General features: G+C 30.0%; 3 protein-coding genes and 1 pseudogene across 7 annotated transcripts in view; 1 reads left to right on the top strand and 3 right to left on the bottom strand.

Annotated features, from left to right (window-relative positions):
• Positions 1-1,183: 1,183 nt before the first annotated feature.
• On the bottom strand, positions 1,184-2,606 carry LOC115880195 (4F2 cell-surface antigen heavy chain-like). The gene is made up of 3 exons (XM_030897333.1): positions 2,450-2,606; positions 1,510-2,345; positions 1,184-1,441 (listed from the first exon to the last, which is right to left on the bottom strand). Exons 1-3 carry the CDS (start codon positions 2,604-2,606, stop codon positions 1,184-1,186), a joined length of 1,251 nt encoding a protein of 416 aa, XP_030753193.1.
• A 266-nt stretch (positions 2,607-2,872) lies between these two features.
• On the bottom strand, positions 2,873-4,420 carry LOC115880194 (annotated as a pseudogene).
• Positions 4,421-4,551: 131 nt separating this feature from the next.
• Positions 4,552-13,232, bottom strand: LOC115880234 (4F2 cell-surface antigen heavy chain-like). 4 transcript variants are annotated; one of them, XM_030897396.1, is made up of 4 exons: positions 13,032-13,232; positions 8,888-9,136; positions 6,239-6,366; positions 4,552-6,177 (listed from the first exon to the last, which is right to left on the bottom strand). In XM_030897396.1, the coding sequence occupies exons 2-4, from the start codon at positions 9,096-9,098 to the stop codon at positions 4,648-4,650; spliced, it is 1,869 nt and encodes a 622-aa protein (XP_030753256.1). In that variant the 5' UTR covers positions 9,099-9,136; positions 13,032-13,232; the 3' UTR covers positions 4,552-4,647. The 4 variants fall into 4 exon arrangements, with proteins under 4 accessions (XP_030753256.1, XP_030753257.1, XP_030753258.1 ...); XM_030897397.1 differs by lacking the exon at positions 13,032-13,232 and adding an exon at positions 12,879-13,025; XM_030897398.1 differs by lacking the exon at positions 13,032-13,232 and adding an exon at positions 12,862-13,021.
• A 7,796-nt stretch (positions 13,233-21,028) lies between these two features.
• Positions 21,029-26,158, top strand: part of LOC115880243 (mitochondrial basic amino acids transporter) — a 31,343-nt gene continuing 26,213 nt past the window's right edge. Inside the window, exon 1 of one of the 2 annotated variants that reach the window (XM_030897413.1) lies at positions 21,029-21,226. The gene's annotated coding sequence lies outside the window, so the exon portion shown is untranslated. Of the gene's footprint in view, positions 21,227-25,396; positions 25,590-26,158 lie in introns of those variants that run through there. The other variant, XM_030897410.1, reaches the window with a different exon arrangement.

Here is a 26,158-nt window from a genome sequence, read left to right as displayed (position 1 = left end):
CACCGCCCTCCTTGTGACATTTTCCAAATGTCGGTTCCAGGTCAGTTTGGTATCAAGCGTGATTTCTTCTATTATATATATTCTGCGCTTGGTGAAGGGGATTATTACGGTCTTTGTAGGACTAATATTTAGTCCCTCCCGTGTCACCCATAATTCCACAATCTTCAAGGCCCTTTGCATTCGCTCCCTTACTGTTGTGTTAAACTTACCTCTGACTAACACGACCAAATCGTCTGCATATCCCAGAGTGTTGAAACCAGCCCTGTTGAGGCTATTAAGCAGTCCGTCCATAACGAGATTCCACAGCAGAGGGTGTTATTGAAATGGTGTAAAAAAATCGGAGGGTGATAGTACTCCTAAAAATAGTAAAAAAAGTTCCTATAAGTATAGGGCGGAAAATGCATATTAAGGGAGTTAGGGGCACTGAAAGGGTGAATTTAAAAAACGGTTGTTTTGAAATTGTAGAAAAAAAATCCTCTTCCATAAATTTTGACCCTAAATCAAATGGTGGTACTTAAAAATTATTTGGAAAAGCGGAAAGGGTAGTTTTTGCAAGGGTGGGGGGTTATTTCGTGGATAACTTTTTTGAGGTTAATTTTTTTGCAACGTAGGTTCATTTTTTGAAAACTACATACTTTTTCCTACAAAAAAGATACTCTTGTTGCACATCGCCCAGAGCGATGGTTTTCGAGAAAATTGAAGGAAAAGAGTTTGCTCCGATGGGTTCCTAACTGGTTAATCAACATAAACTTTAAGTTATGGCGGTTCAAAAGTAACCAAGTAGTTATCAAATAATTAATTGAAAAATCAAAATTTCATGATTTTTAAAACATCATATTGCTTTAAAAAATGAAATAATCCAATTACCTAATTAAAAAAATATAACATTTTAAAAACTTAACCAAATTTTTTTCCGTTGAGTTTTTTGCATTTGAGTGTATTAAGGTTTTCTCCTTTGGTTTGCTCTTATAGCTAGTTAGCTCTAGTTAACAGCGCTATAATATTCTGGGTAGTGTTCTAGTATTGTGAAGAGATATAACTGGTTAAAGAAAATACGAATTTCCAAAAAAAATCAGGACACAATTTACGTTTTAAAATAAATTTTATTTTAAAAAATAAATATAACACAAGTCATTAATAACTAATTTTTGAAGAGCATTTCTATGTAATATCTTAATTACACTTAATCTAATACTATAACGACTGATTCCCCAGGCAACAGATTAACCTCCTTAAAAGATATTGTTTCTGATGTCGAGTCTGCTCGTGGGCCTACAACAACTTGTCCAGTGTACAACAAAGTAGACAGATCGGCAGATATCTTATTACTGCCCAAATTACTGGCAACCACGTAAGCTTTCCTTCTGGGATACCATCTTTGAATCACCAGAAAATCTTTCTCCGCGTACATCACTTCAGCATTCGCCTTATTATCACCTTGCTTGAAGACAGAGTTCATATAAATTAAAGGTGTGATCGACCTCTTAACTCTGTCATTTTAGACACTACCTCCACTTGATCGTAGAGTGCGTTAGCGTTACCTCCGTATATCCAAGGCAGAACTTTTGATTGTTCGTTCCTCCAAGGCATCATCATAAGCTGATGAAGATGCTTGATATCTTTCCTGTTTTCTTCGGGATCTGAGATTTCGTGCAGCCCTATTTCATCACCGTAAAACACAGACGGTGTTCCAGGAAGCATCATTTGGAGCAGAGTTGCCCCTAAAGTAGCATTGCCGTAGTTCAAAACGTTTGCAAGGCGATTTGAGTTTATGTTTCCTAAAGACCATTGCACCCACGGCATCCCTGGTTTGGTAAATAGAGAACTGTTTTGTATAGAATCTATTTGTTTGGTGACATAAGAAACACCTTTTTCTATATTTAGTTTCACGTCAATTAAATCAAAGTTGTTTAGAATTATGTTTAGGTTTTCTTTTGGAGTTGCATCTACGATATTGTCGCTTATAATTAAAATTTTATCGCTTCCCAGTAATTTTTTCCAATGTCTTATAAGTCTAGCAGTGGTATAATCTTCTGCGTGGTGTTCTAGTCCTTTTAAGTAGAATCCATCAACACCATGTAATGCCCAAAACTGTATGGTATCCTCCACCAAATCAAAATCTTCTAACTTGAGATAGTCACTTTTGGGATCCATAGTCGCATTCCTCACCTCGTTACTTGTAGTAATTGCTTTTTTAGCTACGTGCTTTTGAATAAAGGACAAGACTGGTAAATCTAGTATCAAAGAAATGTTTCTAGACTTCAAATGTTTGACTAAGCTTTTAAAATCTTCTAGAGTTCCTAATATGGGATCGATTTCGGTTAAACTCGAAGCTTTTTCGAAATCTTTCGGATAACATGGCGATCTAAATATAGAATTAAGTCTTACACCTCTAACTCCCTAAAGTTCATTAAATAGTCGCTCTTCAAGGCTATTCCTTTTAAGTCACCTTCCATTTTGTAAGTACTACTGTAGAAACTGGCTGGGAAAATTTCGTAGAGTAAGTTCCTTTGATACCATTCGGTTGTAGGATTGCAGCTTTTGGGTAGTCTAGCTATCATAACTGTTACGACCGCTATTATAGCTGCCAAGCCAGACAGAAGCATGTATAAGGAGATATTTTGAATTAGCGGACAGTTCCATGACACGAAAATATAGTCTTGTGGAACGTTCTGGAAACTTAGCTGGATTTGACCCAGTCTCGCGTTTGACTTGTTCTTTTGATGAAAAAATTTAACTGGTTTATTTTTTTGAATAAAAATATGGACACATTTTACGTTTTAAAATAAATTTAATTTTAAAAAATAAATATAAGACAAGTCATTAATAACTAATTTTTTTTAAAGTATTTGTAAGTATATCTTAATTATACTTAATCTAAAACTATCCCGACGGATTCCCCAGGCCATAGATTAACTTCCTTGAAAGATATTGTTTCTGACGTCGAGTCTGCTCGTGGGCCTACAACAACTTGTCCAGTATACAACAGAGTAGACAGATCGGCAGATATCTTATTACTACCCAAATTACTAGCAACCACGTAAGCTTTCCTTCTTGGGTACCATCTTTGAACCACCAGAAAATCTTTCTCCGCGTATTTCACTTCGGAACAGCGTTGGCCTTATTATCACCTTGCTTGAAAACTGAGTTCATATAAATTGAAGGTGATCGACCTCTTAAGTCTGTCATTTTAGACACCACCTCCACTTGATCGTAGAGTGCGTTAACATTACCTCCGTATATCCAAGGTAGAACTTTCGATTGCTCGTTCCTCCAAGGCATCATCGTAAGCTGATGAAGATGCTTGATATCTTTCCAGTCTTCTTCGGGATCTGAGATTTCGTGCAGCCCTATTTCATCACCGTAAAACACAGACGGTGTTCCAGGAAGCATCATTTGGAGCAGAGTTGCTCCTAAAGTAGCATTGCCGTAGTTCAAAACGTTTGCAAGTTGATTTGAGTTTACGTTTCCTAAAGACCATTGCACCCACGGCATCCCTGGTTTGGTAAATAGAGAACTGTTTTGTATAGAATCTATTTGTTTGGTTACATAAGAAACACCTTTTTCTATATTTAGTTTCACGTCAATTAAATCAACGTTGTTTAGAATTATGTTTAGGTTTTCCTTTTGGAGTTGCATCTACAATATTCTCGCTTGTAATTAAAATTTTATCGCTTCCGAGTAACTTTTTCCTACGTCTTATAAGTATGGCAGTGTTATAGTCTTCTGCGTGGTGTTCTAGTCCTTTTAAATATAATCCATCAACACCATGTAATGCCCAAAACTGTATGGCATCTTCCACCAAATCAAAGTCTTCCAACTTGAGATAGTCACTTTCGGGATCCATAGTCGCATTCTTTACCTCGTTACTTGTAGTTATTGCCTTTTTGGCCACGTGATTTTGAATAAAGGATGAGACTGGTAAATCTAGTATTGAAGAAATATTTCTAGACTTCAAATGTTTAACTAAGCTTTTAAAGTCTTCTAGTGTTCCTAATATGGGATCGGTTTCGGTTAAACTAGAAGCTTTTTCAAAGTCCTTCGGATAATGTGGCGATCTAAATATAGAATTAAGTCTTACACCTCTAACTCCCAAGTTTATTAAGTAGTCGATTTTCAAGGCTATTCCTTTTTTTATCGCTTCCTCTAAGTCACCCTCCATTCCGTGAGTACTACTGTAGAAACTGGCTGGGAAATTTTCGTAGAGCAAGTTCCCTTGATACCATTCATTTGGGGGGATTGCAACTTTTGAGTAGTCTAGCTATCATAGCTATTATGAGCGCTACCATAGCTGTCAAGCCAGATAGAAGCATGTATAAGGAGATTTTTCGAATTAGCGGCAAGTTCCATGACAGGAAAAAGTAGTCCTATGGAATGTTTTGGAAACTTAGATGGATTTGACCTGCAGTGCTCAATGTTTCGCACTAGTCTTTTTAAAATAATTTAGTTTCGTGTTTGACTTGTTTTTTTTGGTAAAAAGATGTAATTGGTTTATCTAGTATAACAGAAAAAAGCAATTATGCATAATATCAAAAAAAAAATCTGGACACATTTTACGTTTCAAAATTTTATTTTAAAAAATAAATATAACACAACTCATTAATAACTAATTTTTGTAGAGCATCTCTATGTATATTTCAATTATACTTAATCTAAAACTATGACGACTGATTCCCCAGGCCATAGATTAACTTCCTTAAAAGATATTGTTTCTGACGTGGAGTCTGCTCGTGGGCCTACAACAACTTGTCCAGTGTACAACAAAGTGGACAGATCGGCAGATATCTTATTACTGCCCAAATTACTAGCAACCACGTAAGCTTTCCTTCTTGGGTACCATCTTTGAACCACCAGAAAATCTTTCTCCGCATATTTCACTTCGGCATTCGCCTTATTATCACCTTGCTTGAAAACTGAGTTCATATAAATTGAAGGTGATCGACCTCTTAAGTCTGTCATTTTAGACACCACCTCCACTTGATCGTAGAGTGCGTTAACGTTACCTCCGTATATCCAAGGTAGAACTTTCGATTGCTCGTTCCTCCAAGGCATCATCGTAAGCTGATGAAGATGCTTGATATCTTTCCTGTCTTCTTCGGGATCTGAGATTTCGTGCAACCCTATTTCATCACCGTAAAACACAGACGGTGTTCCAGGAAGCATCATTTGGAGCAGTGTTGCTCCTAAAGTAGCATTGCCGTAGTTCAAAACGTTTGCAAGGCGATTTGAGTTTACGTTTCCTAAAGACCATTGCACCCACGGCATCCCTGGTTTGGTAAATAGAGAACTGTTTTGTATAGAATCTATTTGTTTGGTGACATAAGAAACACCTTTTTCTATATTTAGTTTCACGTCAATTAAATCAACGTTGTTTAGGATTATGTTTAGGTTTTCTTTTGGAGTGGCATCTACGATATTCTCGCTTATTATTAAAATTTTATCGGTTCCGAGTAATTTTTTCCAACGTCTTATAAGTCTAGCAGTGTTATAATCTTCTGCGTGGTGTTCTAGTCCTTTTAAATAGAATCCATCAACACCATGCAATGCCCAAAACTGTATGGCGTCTTCCACCAAATCAAAATCTTCTAACTTGAGATAGTCACTTTCCGGATCCATAGTCGCATTCTTAACCTCGTTACTTGCAGTTATTGCCTTTTTGGCCACGTGCTTTTGAATAAAGGACGAGACTGGTAAATCTAGTATCAAAGAAATGTTCCTGGACTTCAAATGTTTGACTAAACTTTTAAAATCTTCTAGTGTTCCTAATATAGGATCGATTTCAGTTAAACTAGAAGCTTTTTCAAAGTCTTTCGGATAATGTGGCGATCTAAATATAGAATTAAGTCTTACACCTCTAACTCCCAAGTTCATTAAATAGTCGCTTTTCAAGGCTATTCCTTTTAAGTCACCTTCCATTCCGTGAGTACTACTGTAGAAACTGGCTGGGAAGATTTCGTAGAGTAAGTTGCCCTGGTACCATTCGGTTGGAGGATTGCAGCTTTTGGGTAGTCTAGCTATCATAGCTATTACAAGCGCTACCATAGCTGCCAAGCCTGACAGGAACATGTATAAGGAGATTTTTCGAATCAATGGCCAGTTCCATGAGACGAAAAAGTAGTCTTGGGGAACGTTTTGGAAACTTAGCTGGATTGGGCCTGCGGTGCTTGATGTTTCGCACTAAAATGATTTATTGAATAAAAATAGACACATTTAAAATATGAGTGGTATTTTGGTATACCTGGGCTGCAGCTTCTTCATCGTCGGGTATATGAAGGTAACTGTTTCTTCGATTTAGAAGTTGAGAGCAGACTGCTGGGTCCGCTGAGGATGAAGCAGATGAGATTGATTCAGCATCGGGGCTTTTATCTGTAATGTATAAATATGATACTCAGTATAATTTAGTATAAAATATATTAAGAATAAGAGTACTAATATACCCGGTGCGTCTCGAAAGTGGCACCCCCTATAACTTTTTTATTTTTTCAGAGAAAAAAAACGACATTTGGTATGTTAGTATATGACATAAATTAGGATTGATTGAGGTATTCAATTGTCTTTGGTCACTTCCTGTTTCACAGGAAATGTTACAATCACCACATGTTACAATTTCAAATAGGCCACATGCAAATATGTCAAAAGTTGACATATGGTTTGTTATTCTATTCAGAGTATCATTTTGTAAATATGCTAATCAGCCACTCTTGTTCTATTTGAAAAAATTGAGATACGGTTAAAAATACCATTGGTGCATATTTTAACCGGCTAGGGACAAGACACGAAAAACATTAAATGATCAAAACTATTTTTCCAAGGCTCCTTGATTAAAAATTAGTGTTTTAACACAGCCATGACACTCTAGATTGAAATTTAAAATACGTTTTGTTTTTAACCGAAAATGTCAAAAATTGCCATTCTATGCAGAATATCACTTTATATCGAATAAAGTAGAAATATACCGAGGGTACCATTTTAAAATCAAAAGTTGTAGTCGTTTCCGATGAAACAGAAAGTGACAAAAACAATTGAATACGTCAATCAATCCTAACATGTCATATACTAACATACCAAATATCGTTTTTTTTATCTGAAATAATAAAAAAGTTATAGGGGTGAGCCACTTTTGAGACGCACCCTCTACAGATAGGTACATATATATTAAAATATGAAACAAATGTTAATAAAAGTATAGAATTTGTTGCAAAAAACAAATATAATTATTTAGCTTTTTTAATGCTAATTATCCAAACAAATTCTTTTCTTGGTCTACATATATAACAGTAAATTCATTATTTTACAGAATTTTTTAGTATTGTTGAAGATGTGCTAATAAGCTTAATGCATTTTTACATGATTCGAAAGCGTAATAACATATTTTATATATTTTAACAAAATGAATAGTTTCTTCCAAGCCGAGCACAGCCGTACCATCCTTTTCTCGAAGGTATTAGCGGCACTTTTGACCACCCTGTAGCTTCGTTATGGATAAAGCAAGAATATTAATTTTCTCCAAACATGAGGACATACTGCTGGCTAGATTACCAAAATATCTAGTAATCCTTGGACAATTTATTATTCTTGAACCTTGTTTTTAAAAATTCTGATTTTTCTTTATTTTCTTGGGATTTAGGTTCGGGAAAACTCTAATTAAGTTTTCATTTGGTTTTTCATATCTTAATTTCATTTTTAAAAGGAAAAACTACTAGTAGTATCGCTAGCTGAAATCAGCCGTAGTCAATATACATAGATAGTTTTAGTGTTACGAATCATAATTTTAAAAAATGTGTCATCTTTTGACAAGTCTATTTTAGTTTATTAATTATAGTAAACATTATGTTATGTGTGTTTGTGAGTTTTTTGTATGTAATTTTTGGATTATGTTCGACACTGTTTTTTTTTATTTGACACTACACTTATGAAGGCTGTAATGTTTGGCCGAAACGTTTGTTTTTCCTTTTAAAAATGAAATAAAGATATGAAAAACCAAATGAAAACTTAATTAGAGTTTTCCTGAACCTAAATACCAAGAAAATAAAAAAAAATCAGAATATCTAGTAATTATACCTCATCGTTTTTGAATTATCGCTTGTCATGTTTCTTTAATTTCGACATTGACTCACTGACACATCATCAAAATTCTAAGGTACTTCTAGATGTGTCGCAAACTTCAAATCTTGAATTTTAGGTAGCTTTAAGCTTATAACTAAAGGAAAAAATGAAAAATCTTGAAATAGGCGTATTGACTAAAAGTTACCTGTCTAGCCGCTACAGATAATTGGCTTTCCAGTCGAGAAAAAGATAGAAAATCTTTTAATAATTAATAGTTAATTAGTAATATTAATCGAAGCGGTCTCTTCCGATTTTATTTGTATATGAATGTAACAACAATAATTCAAGGCAATTCTTTGATTTCGACAGTGACTCACTCACCGTCTAATTCTAAGGTACTTCTAGAAGTGTTATAAACTTAAAATTTTGTATTATAGGCAGGCATTAAGCTTATAATGGAAAGAAAAATTGAAAAATCTGGAAATATCTTTATGGATTAAAAGTTAGCTGTCTAGCCGCTATAATAGATATAACTGACTTTTCGGCGATGGTAATAGGGGAACCGGTGATACGATTGTTTTGAAAATTTGAACTTGCATTTGCTCCAATTATTTTCCTCAAAAATCCCTCTTTTGGTACTGACTTCTGCCAATTTTTTTGTCTCACCCAAAATAAAAGTCTAACCCTGCCCTCCTTATAATAATTATAATATATTTACTAAAACTTTATTTGCCTCCTCCGACCCTGATGACCCCCAGACTGTCAATTTAGAATAAATAAAATGATTACGTATTTTTTGACGCTAATAGCAATAAGTTGAAATTATGAAATTACAATATACCTTGGACTTTTTGCAACTTTTCGGCCAATTCTTCACTAATGGTATAATTAGTTTCTGTTGGCTCTGGTAGGGGATCCACCAAGGCATTTGTAGGTGGTGATGGTGTAATCAAGGGACATATGGATGTAGAGTCAGCATTGTCAGTCATAAACGAATTTGAAGAAGATGAGGGCAAGTTTGTTCCGCTGTTCACTCTGAGGAATGATTCCATTCTGTTACCAAGCTGCCTTTTATGTCTATGATTTGTATCTGTAAAAAATATATTTAGTAATATTCGATTGAAAGGTTCGTTAAGTGCATAATCGCGACATTGTGCACAACGGCAACCATACGTGATGTGTTTTCTATAGAGTCAGGTACCTACCCGTCTATGGCTAATACAGGGTGGTCCGAACTGTATTCCGGAAAGTTCGGCAGCATATTCTGCAGATAAAAACAAGTAAAAAACTAAAATGCTTAGTTTCGGAGATACAGGGAATTAGTATTGTCATTTTTATTTCGATTTTTTCCAAATAATTTCTAAAGTAACGTAATATTTGGATAAAATTTGGTATCTGGGAGGTTTTTGATATGAGAAATTTGATTATGATGTCAATCTGACTCCTATTTGTAGGTGCGCCACCTACAAGTGTTTTAACTGTTTTGAAGAGTATTAACTTTTCGTCCGCATCCGTATAAAACTACTGAGTAAAAAAATATACGTGATTTTTTACGTAAAAAATGTCTTTCGGTAAAATCGCTGCGAGCAACCGTTCTCAAGATATGTAGAATAGAAATAGTCAATGTTGAGTAGATAGTTATTTGACTGAAATTATGGGAGTTATTTTACTGAACCTTTTTATTTTTTTTAAATTAATCATAAATTTTTCATCGAAGAAAAGATGATAAAATAGTTTCTGTTGAACTTTTGGCATAAAAACATTTCATTATCATTTCAGTATAATAACTATTTAGTTAATATGTTTAATTTATGACAATGATCACAGGTATGATAATTAAGATTCCAAATATCTGGAAAACCATTACTCGTAGCGATTTTTACCAAGATTTTTACGTAAAAAAAAACATCGCAAATGTATATTTTTATACTCAGTATTTTTATACAGGTACGGACGAAAAGTTATTACTCTCCAAACCAGTTAAAAATTATGTAGGTGGTACTAGTAGTGGGAACTACGAATGAATACTATCGAAACATTCGATAGTTGCAATTCATTCGAATAATTCGATAGCTAGTAAGAAAACATTCGCCGAAAACTATTCGAATAAAAATTATCGAATAGTAATTCGGCAGCAAAAACCATTCATTTATAACACTCATTCATTTATCAAATTCATTTATTCGTCAGGATCGATTTTAATAAAATATAAACTGGATTTTAGTTGTCGTCCGGCGACGTAGGTTTCTTTCCTAGAAACCCGACAGCGGTCGGTGGCAATGCTATGAAAGAAGCCGGCATCTTTGATTTTTTGCGGAGTCAAATAAAGATAAGGACACATTATTTTTTTTTTTATTGAGGTGCTAGTATTTACACAGAAAATATATTATGAAGGGCGCTGTTGCCATATATTTGTATTAGTTGGTATTAGCAAAGAATATTATTCTTTAGCATTAGTTAGTTAGGGATAGTATGTCTATATGTTTTGGTTTGGTTTGGTTTTTTTATTAATATTCTGTTGTTACACTGCAATAATACTTTTTATTTTGGATGTAGGAAAATGATTTTTAATGTTTTTAAGCAAAGACTGGTTTAATAAATAATAATAACAGTAATAATTTGTTATACCTATTAACAACAAAATTTACAATCATTTAATAATATAAACATTTGTTTTAAGTAGTAGCAAAATATAAACAACAAATAGAAGTCAAAAGTATTTATATTAGATCCTATTTAAAAATAATATAGTCTCTAAATGGCAACGTTGGTTTACTAAATAATAATAATTACAGAACTAATTTGTTATATTAACAACAAATTTTAAAATCATGAAATATAAACATTTATTAATTTTCAAAGCATGCAGTGTAATGGAAGGAAAATATAAATAAAAAATTAGAAATCAAATTTATTTATATTACTTTTTATTACTTTATATTATTATTTAAAAATAATATTTACTGGCATTTACTTTAAAACATAAAATGAAATATTTCTTCGCAAAAAACTACATGTAAGAGAATTAGCATAAACAAAATACATTGTTAACTTTTTTTTAATTGGCACGTGTAAAACTTTCAATTTAATTTTCTCACCCCAAAATTTGAGTTCGACAACAATTTACTTAACCACATTACTTAAATATGATTATTAAGTTCCAACTAATTCATATTATTAAAACATCTAAAATACAAATATGTATTTTTAAAATTAATTGTAAGTTCATCTCATCTCTCTTAAAAATTGCTACTTCTCAAAATTTCCCTTTAAAAAAATGCTATCTAACCTAACCATTAATATACCATATAAGATTAAATAATTGAAAGATCGGGCTACGGAAAATCACACAAATTTTCGGAAAAATTTTGACCACTTCGCACACAATCGTCAATTAAAAAAAAACTACTATTTTAGTATTTTAAATATTTTAATAAACGCAAAAATAGCATAGTATTTACAAGGCGAAGTTATAAAAATTTGGAAGAGCTAATAATGCACTAACGCACACAAAAATCAAACGAATACTAAATTTCATTTATCAAAAGCATTCGATAGTCGTGGCGCAACGATAACCATTTAGTCGCACGGCGAGGTTGTCACATATGCTTTAGTATACAAATGAATGAATGATTTTATTCGAATAAAACCATTCGATAGTTGAAATCATTCATTCAGTAGCCATTCGATAGTCTAATTCATTCGATAGTTCCCATCGCTAGGTGGTACCCCCTACAAGTAGGAGTCAAAATTAAATATCTCATCAAAAAACTCCCAGACATCCATTTTCATCCAAAAATGGACGTTCAGAAATTATTTTGGTTTGGTTTGGTTGCGAACTTCTACACCCTGTATCTCCAAACCTAAGCATTTTAGGACATACATATACATACACACAGTATAGGACATACATACAGTATAGGACATACGAACTTTTTTACATATTTTTATCTGCAGAATATGCTGCCGAAGTTTCCGGCATACAGACTGGACCACCCTATATGAACAAGTCAGGCTTTATGTAAACACAGACAGTTTTTAGTTTTAAGATAGAATCGTTGTATTCATAGTAGAGATGTTGAATGTAGCTGTTCGAGAATAAAATTTTTGAGTTTTGTTAAGTTTTAAAAAGATTACTTGACTTGCGAGTTTATTTCACAATCAGCGAGGCATTTACATACATAATAAGTTTAGTACATTTCAGTCAATTAAAATTGCTGTAAATCTTTACTGTCTTCTTCAAGGGAACACATCTCCAAAAAAATAAGCTTCTAAGATAATAAACCAAGAAAAAACTATTAAGAAAAATTGCACATTGATATTTTAATATTTATATTTTATTAAACTATTCAACAGAATGTTTCAAACTTTCGTCAAAATATCATGCAACATCTGCAACATTTTTTGTTTCATCTCGTATAATAAATAAATGTATAATAAATAAATGGGGGAAAAAAATTCTGAAAAGTCGAATAATTCAGTTACAAATTGCTTAAAAAATTATGAAAATCAGCTCACTAGAACACGATATTTTGAATTCTAAAAGACAAGAAGTTGGCAATTTTTCGTACCGTTTAGTGCATTATACAAAAATATTGGCCTAAAACATAGCAATTAAATAATTTTAATTATTACTTTTTAATAATGATGAGGTCGATTTTTAAAATTTGGGAATATCCGGGCATATCTCCACAATGACAAAATACTAAAAAAGTCTCTTTATTTTTGTTTTAGTAGAGGTGTTCTTGAAATATTGCAATAATAAATGCATCCGTTTAATAATAATAGTAATGGTAGGTTAAACAAATACGAAACTTCACTATATACTGTACCAGCAAAAAACTGTAACTTAAAATTTGATCCATCTAAAAATAACTTCTAGCATCGCGTGCTATTTTCAATAAACTGAATTGAAGCGCTTGAACGCTTTTAATAATATTACAATAAAGTCATGATTAAGCATACACCACTGAGTTTGTACTTACGTTCGTATTTATTGGTTCTAATAAAACCATTTTAAATGTATTTGCCGATCGTTGCCATGTTGCAAGATCAGCTGTAGCATGGGAGTGGAAAAGCTCAAGTTTGCGCTTTTATAAATACAATTGTTTGTCTTTTTTCTGGTTATTTGGTTAGAACGAGTTGGAGATATGACAACGCCTGCATTGACGTCGCGACGCATGCATGTGGCGTCGCCGTCGCGTCGTTTCAAAATAAAATCGATAAATATGGCGCTACTGAAATTTACAGAGATCTGTTTAGAATAGACATACAAACAAAATAGAGAAATTTTTAAAACAGCTGTTTGAGAAAACAGAATTAATTTCTAAATTGTTACAATTTAAAGAAAAATCTATATTTTCTTTATATGTTATTTTTTCTAAAATTAACATGTGCAAAAGATGCAATTAAAAAAGAAATAAATTTTAAAATATTCTGTTAATCACTAAATTAATAATGTGAATTGTTAAAAAGGTAATGAATTAAAAAGATATTATTTTCAAAATTTATTATTCGTATGGCGACATCTATAATTTAATAGATGTATTAAACTACATTGAAGAATAAATTTAAAACGAATTTTGTAAAGTAGTATTACCTTTTATGAATCTTTCTTATAGATGTCAGAACGCTATTAATTTTTTAAACAAAATACCAGATAATCATGCTACGTAGTTTAAATTTAATTTTTCTAATATTTATTTAAATAAATTATTTACAAAAACCTATATCAGTTAGTGATATAAAAAATATGATTTTTTAAACATATAAAAAGTTTATTTCTCTGGCTTAAAAGTCAACAGAATTAATTCTGAAAAGTAATGTACAAGGTGTTGATAATTTTTTTTATATACGTAGCATAAATAGATATTTAAATATACAAATATCTTTAAATATCTCAAAAACCAAAGCTTTTAAACTAATTAAACCCTTATAATAAATGCCTTATTTTATGTGTAAGAATCTAAAAATGAAATAAAGTACCAGGTGTTCCATAAGAAAAAATATAACTTTGGTATGGATCTTAGTTCTGACACATCCTGTATGTACATTTGAAAATAATTTTAAATTATGCACATTGCCGTCTCACATATACCCATAAACTATTTTGTTTCTACATCTTTCCGTTTTCGTATATTCAACCGAGGCGAATGAGGTGCGCCACCCTGTATACATATACAGGGTTGTTCACCACATACGACACGGAGTATTGTAGATAAATGATTAGATTTTTACAAATTTTAAGTTATGGGTTCGTTGAAGGACTATTAGAGCTACAATTTAAAAATATTTTTTTGACAAGATACAGAGTGTCCCAAATAAGTAAAAAATATTATAGTTGTATATTTTTAAATAGAACACCCTGTATATTATTCTATATTTAGATTCTACGATTAAAATAAAGGTAAATTTGGTTAAGGTTTATCACACTTAAACCTTATCGTTTTTGAAATATTTTCAATTTTATGAAATTGCAGTAAAATTTTTAAGGCTTCATTTCACCATGGTTACCAAAGTTTTTTATACTAAATACTAGCGTGTACCAGCGACTTCGTTCGCGTCGAATTAATCATTTGTAATGGTGATGATAAAGCAAAGCAAGAATTTCCATTAACATACAAACTGGATAAAATTTTCTCACATTTATGTCAGCATGAGAAAAAACAATATGGCGATAATATGATATAACTTGGTAATATTTGAGGGGTAGTTTCAAATTTGACTTTCGAAAAATCCGTTTGCCAAAAATAAGCTTTTTACGTCAAGCAGTTTAAGCAGAATCGTGGTTAAGAAATTACCCAACTTTTTGATTTATATATTAAATATACGTGTTTAAGCGTTTTTTGAGGGGTGGTCACCCTCTTGGAACTGGAATTTCGAAAAATCCCTTCTTATTGAACCTCTACATCCTAGAATCAACCTGCATGCCAAAATTGAGCTTCTTACGTTGAGTGGTTTGAGCAGGATCGTGATTAATCAGTATGTCAGTCACTTAAGGATTTTATATATTAGTATAGATTTACTGAAGATTATTTGTTGAATTTAACTACCTTATACAGAGTCTCCAAAAATTTATATTAAATAATTATTAGCTTTAAGCGGCAATAACTTGTTTAATTTAAATGGACCACCCTGTATATTTTACATGAATCAGATGCACAATTTAATTGTCTATCAAATTCTATTATACCATTTTTTACCTGGCTCTTCAAGTTTTCGTAGAAAATGCATTTTCTTATAATTTAGACCTCGTTTATCACTATACCCATGGAATATTGACATTTTAGATTATTTTTAAAGGTTTAACAATTTTTCAAAGAGAATAAATACTAACTAATAGATAATACTAACTAAAAAAAAACTTTTAAACTGTTTAAGTATTTTTTGTTAAAGATGATCAATTAATATGATCCCTCTATTCAAACTACATTATTTGACTGTTTCGACTCCAAATACTAAAAAACTGAATTTTGTATGTATATTAGACAGTGCGGTAAAAAGTAACACCTTATAAATTTTATTTCATTTTTTGACGAATGCTTATTTATAACAACAGAGACGTTCATTTTCATAACTTATTATTACATTCATTTCTGAGCCAAATCCACCTTTATTTAGAATAATATATTAATTAAAACAATTAAGTATGTAACTAACTAATTTTTGGTCGGAAATAATGGTGATCTATTTAATTGGTATACTCTTTTACAAAGATATAAATAGTTTTTTTTTTGTATACAAATGCGCTTGCAATATTATTAATTTACCACCTGTACATTTTGTACATATATGTTGCTTTAAAAAAATCTGAAATGTCAATATTCCACGGGTATAGTGATAAATGAGGTCTAATTTATAAGAAAATGCATTTTCTACGAAAACTTGAAGATATAGGTAAAAACCGGTTTAAAACAGTTTGATAGACTTTTAAATTGTGCATTTGATTCACGTAAAATATACAGGGTGTTAGTAATTATTTAATATAAATTTTTGAACCCTCTGTATAAAGTAGTAAAATTTTTATTATTGCAACACAATATCTAATCAATAAATAATCTTCAGTAAATATTTAGTACTAAAAACTTTGATACCCTTGGAGAAAAGAAGCTTTAAAATTTCTACTGCAATTTCATAAAATTGAAAATATTTCAAAAACGGTAAGGTTTAACCTTAATCAAATTTACCTTTATTTCAATCAATAATATACAGGGTCCCTTTATAAAAATACAACTATAATATTTTTTACTTACTTGGGACACTCTGTATATTGTAAAAATATTTTTAAATTGTAGCTCTAATAGTCCTTCAACGAACCCAAAACTTACAATTTGTAAAAATCTCATCGTTTAGCTACAATACTCCGTGTCGTATGTGGTGAACAACCCTGTATACATCTTATAAAATCACATTATCTTATACAGGGTATTTTTATGGTGTGGACAACAATGCAATATTTAATGCTAGTCCGAAAATGTATTACCTTCAAAGATTACCTTACTAATTTCACTCAAAAATTAGTAATCAAAATTTTACCAAAACTCTCAAAGACTTTTGATTATATAGATAAGGGATATCATTATTTATTATAAATGGTTCTTTATTTAAAAAATATGCAACTGACTTCTTTCTCTGGCAGGAGCTTTCTCTCTTTCATATATAAAAATGAGTATAATTAAGATTAAGACACAAGGGTTTATTCAGATGTTAGTTCTAACGATTGACCATTTTAGTAATTAATTTAATTTGATTGTTACCATGCATCTCCGAATGTTTAAAGATCAAATTTTCTTTAGTTCTTTTATTGATTTTTTTTACTTATCTTATCTTTTATACGATTCCTTTAATTTTTTGTAGGTATTTAGAAATATAATTTCTATGGCTTGTCTATTAATTTTGTTGCTTTGTGTTAGTTTGATTAACAGTTTTTAGCATCCAGATATTGACAACTTTAATTTTGCTTTCATAAGTATCTTTTTCTAATATTACGAGTATGTGGAATTGGTGGCAAGTTGGAATATAGAATAGTTTTAATAACTTAGTAGTTATGTTAATTTTCAGTTAAAAATTAGGATATATATATAGCTATTAACACATACGCCCATATATTTATTTGACACAGATTAAACTTTTTCGATTAAAAGTAGTTTTCCAGAAAGAGGACAAAATTATGAATTAAACGCACCCCCATAAATACCTATACTAAAAATAGCATTCAAAATTATTTTCAGAAAATTAATGTTTTATTCACGTTAATTTTCAGATATGGTTTTAAATTTTATACTTATTTTATAACAATAACTAAATATTGGTTGAATATTTCAATGATAATATATGAATAAATAATATGAATACAAAATACATATACAGGGTCCGGCAATAGTGCGTCGGGCATCTGTAGCTCCTAGAATAAAAAACTTGAGAATTTTGTTTAAGTGCAAATCTAAAGTATGTTTTAGGATGGATGCAGGAAAATATTAAAAAAAAAATTCTGGTGGCTCAAAAAATTGTGAGCGGATCAGGATGATTTTTTTTAAACGGATCACTATATAAACTGTTCTGAAATCAAAACTATATTAAGTAATCACTTTATACGGTCTGTACTTACTTTGCTATAAATATGGCAATCTTAAATCATACAGGATGTTCAAAATTTTACGCTAAACTTTCTAAAATATAAAATATTTTTTCTTCGTTTTTTTTTAATGGAACACTTTGTATATTATTTTTTCAATATATGGACAATTAAAAAATGAACATTTTTTGTATTTCAAAATTTTTAACGGTTTCGCAGATATTCGCGGTTTTATATTTCATATGGCATTTTCCATAGTAAATTCTTATCAAAGCCACTCAATGATTTTTCTCTCGTATTTTACCATATTAAATAATACTGCGTATATATGCGAAACCATCAAAACTTTTGAAATACTTTAAATACAAGAAATGTATATTTTTTAATTCTCTATTTAATAAACAAATAATATACAAGGTGTTCCATTAAAAAAAAACAAAGAAAAAGTATTTTATATTTTGGAAGGTTTGGTGTCGAATTTTGAACATCCTGTATGATATAAGATTACGATATTTATAGCAAAGTAAGTAGAAACTATCTAAAGTAAACACCTAATATAGTTTTGATTTCAGAACAGTTTTTGTATTTTTAATATTTTTTTTAAGAAAGGCTGAAAAATATTTTTTTAAATTTATTTATTAATATCTCTGAAACTATTTAAATATATTTACTCATATCTTAAGTGCTCTAAAAAAAGCCAAAAATGGAATAATATACAGAGTGTTCCATTTAAAAAAAATCATCCCTATCCACTCACACTTTTTTGAGCCACCCTATAGAAGTTAAAATATTTTCCTGAAATTAATAATACAGGGTTGTTCACCACATACGACACGGAGTATTGCAGCTAAACGATTAGATTTTTACAAATTGTAAGTTCTGGGTTCCTTGAAGGACTATTAGAGCTACAATTTTATTTTTACAAGATACAGAGTGTCCCAAATAAGTTAAAAATATTATAGTTGTAGTTTTTTAAATGGAACACCCTGTATATTATTCTATTTTTAGATTCTACGATTGAAATCAAGGTAAATTTGATTAAGGTTTATCACACTTAAACCTTACCGTTTTTGAAATATTTTCAATTTTATGAAATTGCAGTAAAAATTTTAAGGCTTCATTTCTCCAAGAGTATCAAAGTTTTTAATACTAAATATTTACTGGAGATTATTTATTGATCAGATATTGTGTTGCAATAATAACAATTTTACTACCTTATACATAGTGTCCAAAAATTTATATTAAATAATTACTAGATTTAAACGGCAATAACTTGTTTAATTTAAATGGAACACCCCATATATTTTACGTGAATCAGATGCACAATGTAATTGTCTATCAAATTGTATTATACCATGTTTTACCCATTTCTTCAAGTTTTCGTAGAAAATGCGTTTCCTTATAATTTAGACCTCATTAATATTTAATAAATAAATTTTTGGACACTCTGTATAAGGTGGTAAAATTTTTATTATTGCAACACAATATATGATCAATAAATAATCTTCAGTAAATATTTAGTATTAAAAACTTTGATACCTTTGGAGAAATGAAGCCTTAAAATTTTTACTGCAATTTCAGAAAATTGAAAATATTTCAAAAACGGTAAGGTTTAAGAGTGATAAATCTTAATCAAATTTACCTTTATTTCAATCGTAGAATCCAAAAATTGAATAATATACAGGATGTTCCATTTAAAAAAATACAAGTATAATATTTTTTACTTATTTGGGACACTCTGTATCTTGTAAAAATATTTTTAAATTGTAGCTCTAATAGTCCTTCAACGAACCCAAAACTTACAATTTGTAAAAATCTAATCGTTTAGCTACAATACTCCGTGTCGTATGTGGTGAACTGTATCTGTATAAATAAATTAATTACATCCTTGTACATACTTAGGTTTACACTTAAACAAAATTTCCAAGTCTCTTAATCTAGATGCCCGACGCACAATTGCCGGACCCTGTATATAAATATACATATTTGAGTATTATCAGCACTTGGAAATATAAAGGTATATACAGGGGCTGTTTAAATTTGATTTAAAACGGTAAGCATTGTGTAAATAAGACGTTTGTCTGTAATTTTTAATAGAAACTTGATAAATCTCTGCATATTAATAACAAAATTGCGGAAGAATCATTCGGAAACAGGGGGGGGGGGATATTTATGGTATCACCAACGTAAATAAACGTAAGAAAATGATTATTTCATTTATAGTCGATAATAGATAATTTAATATACACAATAACAAAGTATGCAACATGACACGTGAATTGTAAATGATTTATTTCTAATAACAAATCAATTATTTGCTATCACTTAGTTTAAGGAAATTAAATTAATTTTATATGTTTGGTGCATTTATAATTTTTATATACAGGGTTGACGTTAGTTTCAATGTTGGTATACACTTTACCGAGGTCAATATAAATTCTAGACATCAAAAACATTATGAGAAAATAAAGAGGTATATACAACAAAAATACAACATACGTACATAATACTAAAATGCAGCAGCGTAGCGTGCAACGCTAAAAATGTAACAGGTTAAAAAAATAGTCAAAACAATTTAAAAAAAGAACTAAATTTAGGTAAAAAACACTTATAAATTTTTCTTAACTTTCTGATCATCTTTTGTTTATTTTAATTTCACTTTCTGGGACTTTTTGAAAAACTCCTACTTAAGGTTTTTAATGTCCTTCAAATAAGTAAGCCTGCCTAAATATTTCTGAAAACCTTGAACAATTCCTTAACAGACAGGCTATATACAAGGTGTATCGTAACAAAAAATCCTATAAAGTAATTCGATTTAATAAGAACTAATGTATTTTTGTTTTGCAAATTATAAAACAAGCGTATGACAAAGCATACTAGTTTTATTTGATCAGAATTAACTACGTTTCAAGAAAATATAATTTTTCCATCATATCAATCGTGTAAAGGTGAAATAAAAATTATTTTGATTGTAAATTAATATACAGGTCTTGACCCAGTCTGACTGGAAATAATACACATTGAATCTTTACAATACAAACTACCTGTAAATACTGTATTGTCAAAATAAACGACGTCCAGTTGGCATTAATATAATATAAATTTGCGTATAAAATAACAGCGATTTTCATTTCCAAACGATCTCTGACGCCATTATTTTTTTGATCTTATGGTATTATGAATATTTACTGTTATTAAAAGAAATTCTTAATTATTAAATAAATTAGTTGTTATGAGATATTATATTATAACGCTTGTTATATTTTAATTAGGTCGCTCTAATCTAATTCAAATGATTTTGGACACTGAGTAGCAACTGAAAATTACCATTTCTAATTTTACTTTAGACAAAAACGTTTTATTAATTAGATTTCACTTTTTTTAGAATTTAGTAGCCATATACTTTGCCTATGTATAAAGTGATATCGACTACTATCATGATTATTGACAGTTACTTAACAAGCAAGTGTGGATATTTCGGTTTCTTTATGTTTATACAAATTTATTGTTTTTGAAGAAGTGCTAATAAAAATGTGTTTCTATTGTATACAGGTATAAATTTTCAAGAGAACCTATACTATTTCTAGAAATCTGACTTTATTAAATGTAGGTATATCAGTATTTATTACTAAAATTGATATAAATTTATATCCGGGGCTAGACAAAATATTTTACCAACCGTTTTGCATGTCAGTTAAAGAGGAAGACTGTTTATAAGAGCTGAGATTAAGAATAAATAATAGTCCATCGAACGGACGGTAGTTTTCTAGACTATCTAAAAGTATAGTCTGTACCTTTGGCCTGTCCAGCGACAAAATCCTTGACAGTGATAGATGTCTCTGTCATTTTATTTTAAAAGTAGTTTATTTTATTTAATAAAGAAATAAGTTGGTACAATTGGAACGCACACCAGAAAATTAATTATCTTTTATATCTAAAATTTTAGTGACAAGTGGTTACTTCAAAATATTATGAATATATATTAGGGTCTCTGCTAATACAAAATGAACAAGGGTGTATATTAAACAAAACACCACATACAAAAAATCTATAAAAAAAACAATTTCTTACTTTCAAATTTCAAGAAACTTCCGCATTTCTTGTTATATTTATCAATATAACTTATTTAGAAATATATTATTTAATATGCTTGTTTGTTTTTTATTAGCACCAATATAATTTAACTTTAATCTTAATTTTATAAACCAGTATCTTTCGAGATTATTTCTCTGCAGTACTAAAATCTATTATTTAGCTATTATGTGATGTCATTTTACAGGTACTCCAGTTTTTGGTACCATATTCGATATGGTATACAAACTTTATTTGTGACTTTTTTCCCTGGGCACTGTGTCCCTGGGCACCGAATATTAAATATAAGCTACGGTCTGGGTCAACATTTAATTTTTCCTAGATTTTTCCTCCACTTATCCAGTAGGAAATTTCTTGGAAGGAATGCAACGAATAGGACTTAATATTGATGATATTAAAGTCAAAATGAAGACTATTAGAAGTACATACTATACAGGGTGGCGCACCTCATTCGCCTCGGTTGATTATATGAAAACGGAAAGATATAAAAAGAAAATATTTTATGGGTATATGTGGGAAGGCAATGTTGATAATTTAAAATTATTTTGAAATGTACAGAACTAAGATATGTCAGAACTAAGATCCACACCAAAGTTATATTTTTTCTTATGGAACACCCGGTATTTTATGTCATATTTGGATCTTTGGACACAAAATAAGGCATTTATTATAAGGGTTAAATATGTGTACAAGCTTTGGTTTTTGAGATATTTAAAGATATTTAAATATGCATGCTACAATAGAATATATTATTAACACCCTGTACATTAATTTTCAGAATTAATTCCTGTGCTGAGTTTAAAGGTAGAGAAATAAACTTTACTGAAAAATGTTATTGCTTCCTTAAATTTATACAGGGGTACCAAAAATTGCTGATCAATTTTAAGAATTTATTTTACATAAAAACTTCGTTTTTTGAAATACCAAACCAAACCAAACACCCTGTATTTTTTTAAATAAGTCGAAGCAGATTCAAATGCTCTTTATCAATACTATTTACTTAAACTAAAAACTCGTAATACAAAACTAAAGTGTCCAAACTAATGAAACTAATGACAATGTCAGTAAATAAATAAATAGATGCGGCAACTTGACATTTTTACAGCAGAGCTACCACCTGAATCTCCAGCGCGAAATTTAAAGTTAGTCCAGTTAGTCAGCACGGCGCTAAATATGTTTATGATTGGCAACAGTGAATTTAAAAAAAGTTTAATTGATATCAAATATATGTCTTTCTTTCCTTATATAAATGAGTACTCTATGATAGCATTTATTTAGTAATAGATAGGAGATAGCTACTAACGGAAGAATTTTAAACATTTTATTTTTGAAATTGGTCATAATAGCACACAATAGCGTTTATATAAACTCTTTATCGCATCTTTCTCTTTATAATGGTATAACCAGTATGTACTGATTCTATCGTTGGATTATCAAGAATTTGATAAATAGTCGGACACCAAACGACATTAATGTCACATAATATATTTTAGGAAGAACAAAAAAAAACCTCGTTACAAAGGCAAACATATTTTGATTGTCTAGGCACCAATCTTTAAAACATAAAAATGTCTTGTTCCAGTAGTGTAAACTACAGCAATCCAAAACAATATAACCAGAAATTACTGGTTATAATGGTTAATTGATAACTAATACTATAACTACTATAATAATTGTTTATTTTCGGTGAAGGATTTTAAATACGGAATTAAGTGAAACTTTCCCTCTGTACATTTTTTAAAATTGAAAGATATGTTCATAAAAGTCATAAATAATTTTATATTTATATCCACGACAAGTTTTTCGAAAATACATTTTTAGCAGTTAATTTCTTATTCCAATAGCGGCTTATTGCAAAATATAAAGATTATATGTGACCCTTGTTAAATATAAATTTATCTCCATATACAGTATACAAAGTGGTCAATGTTCTATATTAAATTTATTACTATTAGCATTTTTTACTAGTAAAACAAATTGGGTAGCCTAACGATTACTTTTATTAGTTTTTACAGAAATAAGAGAGAAAGAAGCTATAGTTGAAAGAAGAAGAGTTAATGTCTTTTTATTTTTACTTCTTATCGCGATCTGTAAGACCACGGAGTACATGTGCAGACGATCCAGCTGAATACATTGAATATCCCTAGACCTTGAGTATCGTCTTGTTCTTCACTTTATTCCGGAATGTTGCTGCGACGTGTCCAGTATTGTTACTTGGTTTACCGTCCAAGATTTGAGTAGCTATGTTTTTTTTTGGAACATCACTTCAATGTAATCCTCAGCTACATTTGAAAACTTCCATCTTCCTTTAATGTTAGTTTCTGCAACTCGTCCTTGCGGGATGCTTCGGCTATGCCAAATACCTGCAACTATAATTTACAAAAGTAAACATATAAATTTTATGTAGTTAAACACTGTAGCGTCATTATTAGATATTTATTATTATCTGGAGCTTCAATTTTTTCAAAATTTGTCAAATTCCTGTCGGGTAAAAATTTTTGATTTCTTGGGACTTATATACTTCTTCTTCAAAAATGGAATTAATTTGGTAAAATGTCGGATTTCAACATGTTTATTGATTAACAGCGTAGCCTTCAACATTGAGTGCTCTGATAAAGGTTTGATGGTTGATGGGGCTTTAATATCTCTGATTTTTCATCAAATATGCTAGGTAATATTATTAACAAACCTTGTGGCACAGGTAACAGTGTATAACAAATTTCATACACCTTTTTAGATTTTTCGGGTAATAAATCTGTTGTAGCTTCATGTGCTATTTCAATTATATCTCTGGGGTACCAAACATTTCTTCGTCACTTCGACATTTTTGATAGCTTACAGCAAAATAAGCAATGTTTTGAACTGACAACTTGAAAATTATGGCAATTTTCGTTGTCAGGCGATTCATGGGCAACTATGATTAACCAATTCGAAGCGCGAGGGTTCGATTTAATTTTTAACTTATTAATTTACTTAGGACTTTATGGCGACTAACAAAAATATACTTGCATTAGTAACAAAATTTGGATTAACAAATCAAAATCAAGGTACAAATTTTTTCTCTTTAGTTAAACTCGTCATTAAGGTTAAGGTTTTTTTGTACTAGTGCAAAAATAAGTTATTTTTTGCAGTAGTGTAAAAAATTTGACTTTTAATACAGTAGATGTAAAAATTAGCTACTTTTTGTACAATCGCAGAAAAAGTATTTTTTTTTAAACAACACTGCGTTTATCGAATGGAAACCAATTTGTCAGTGGTATTTTACTAATAAAACAAAGGTGTCTAACCGACAAAAAATGCTTAACGTTTCAGGAGGTATATTATGTCCTTCCGTCATCAGAAGCATTAATACGTAAAGCATTTTTTGAAAAAGTCATTGAAGAAATGAACCCGCCTCAAAGGTAACGTAATTTTGGTAAGGCACATTCGTATGAGAGTAAAGAAAAGTCACTAAAAAACATATATTGTGATATATTTTAATGTAAGAATATTTTTAAATACAACAATTCAAAATTGGAACCAATTATTTTTCAAGAATTTATGCCTAATAGTTTCTCAAGAAGAACAGGTTGATTTTTTATATCATTTTTAATTCAACTCAAAGATCATCATCTGTTAACAATTTACAAATTTCTAAAATACAATTTTAAATGGCCTTGTCTCACCCTGTACATTATTGATTATATATCTATCTACTTTAGCATTTTAGTTGTATCAAAGAGAAGTAATTTCTTCATTAATGGTGTTTAATGTATTGATAATACAAGCGACTCAGTTTACTCTTACTGTTTGGTTTGGCCCGTTTATAAAAGTGTTATACACTTGGATTTATGAATGGATGTATCAAAATCTTCCAAAATAAAAACTTTTATTTGAGGTAAGTAAAAACTTTTAGTATATAAACACATATTGTTTTTATATTTTTATAATTATGTTTCTTTCAAAAATAATTGGATAATATATGTTAATATATTATATTTTTTAATTTTTCAACATTTTCTTAACAATATTAATAAAATTAGGATGATTGTCAAATTTAATTTTATATTGAGAAATACTCGTATATTGTAAAAGTTAGTTGACAGTATAAAATGTCAATTTAACGTCAAATCAACATAAACGAGGTCTAATTTATTATATTTTAATCTTATAATTATTATGAATAAATAAATTTAAATTTCCCAAGATATATTTGATTATTTTATATATTTTTATACAAATAATTGCAATCTTGTTGCATGAGCATTTGAATACAACGGTGGTACTATCCATTGATTATATAAAAAAATATGTGCATTTGCAAAAAAAAATATTTACATAGAGATTACAGATTTCTGCAAATATTTGACGAAAATCAATGGCCAAAAATATGTAATGTAAATAACGTTAGGTAAATTAAACAAAGACATATATTATTTCTTATAACTTTTATTGCAAAATTTTTAT

The sequence above is a fragment of the Sitophilus oryzae genome, unplaced genomic scaffold, assembly GCF_002938485.1.
Source record: "Sitophilus oryzae breed Bouriz unplaced genomic scaffold, Soryzae_2.0 scaffold_1620_pilon_pilon, whole genome shotgun sequence".
Classification (NCBI taxonomy): Eukaryota; Metazoa; Arthropoda; class Insecta; order Coleoptera; family Curculionidae; genus Sitophilus; species Sitophilus oryzae.
The sequence above is the reverse complement of the archived record's forward strand: the minus strand, read 5'-3'. Positions and strand labels throughout refer to the sequence as shown.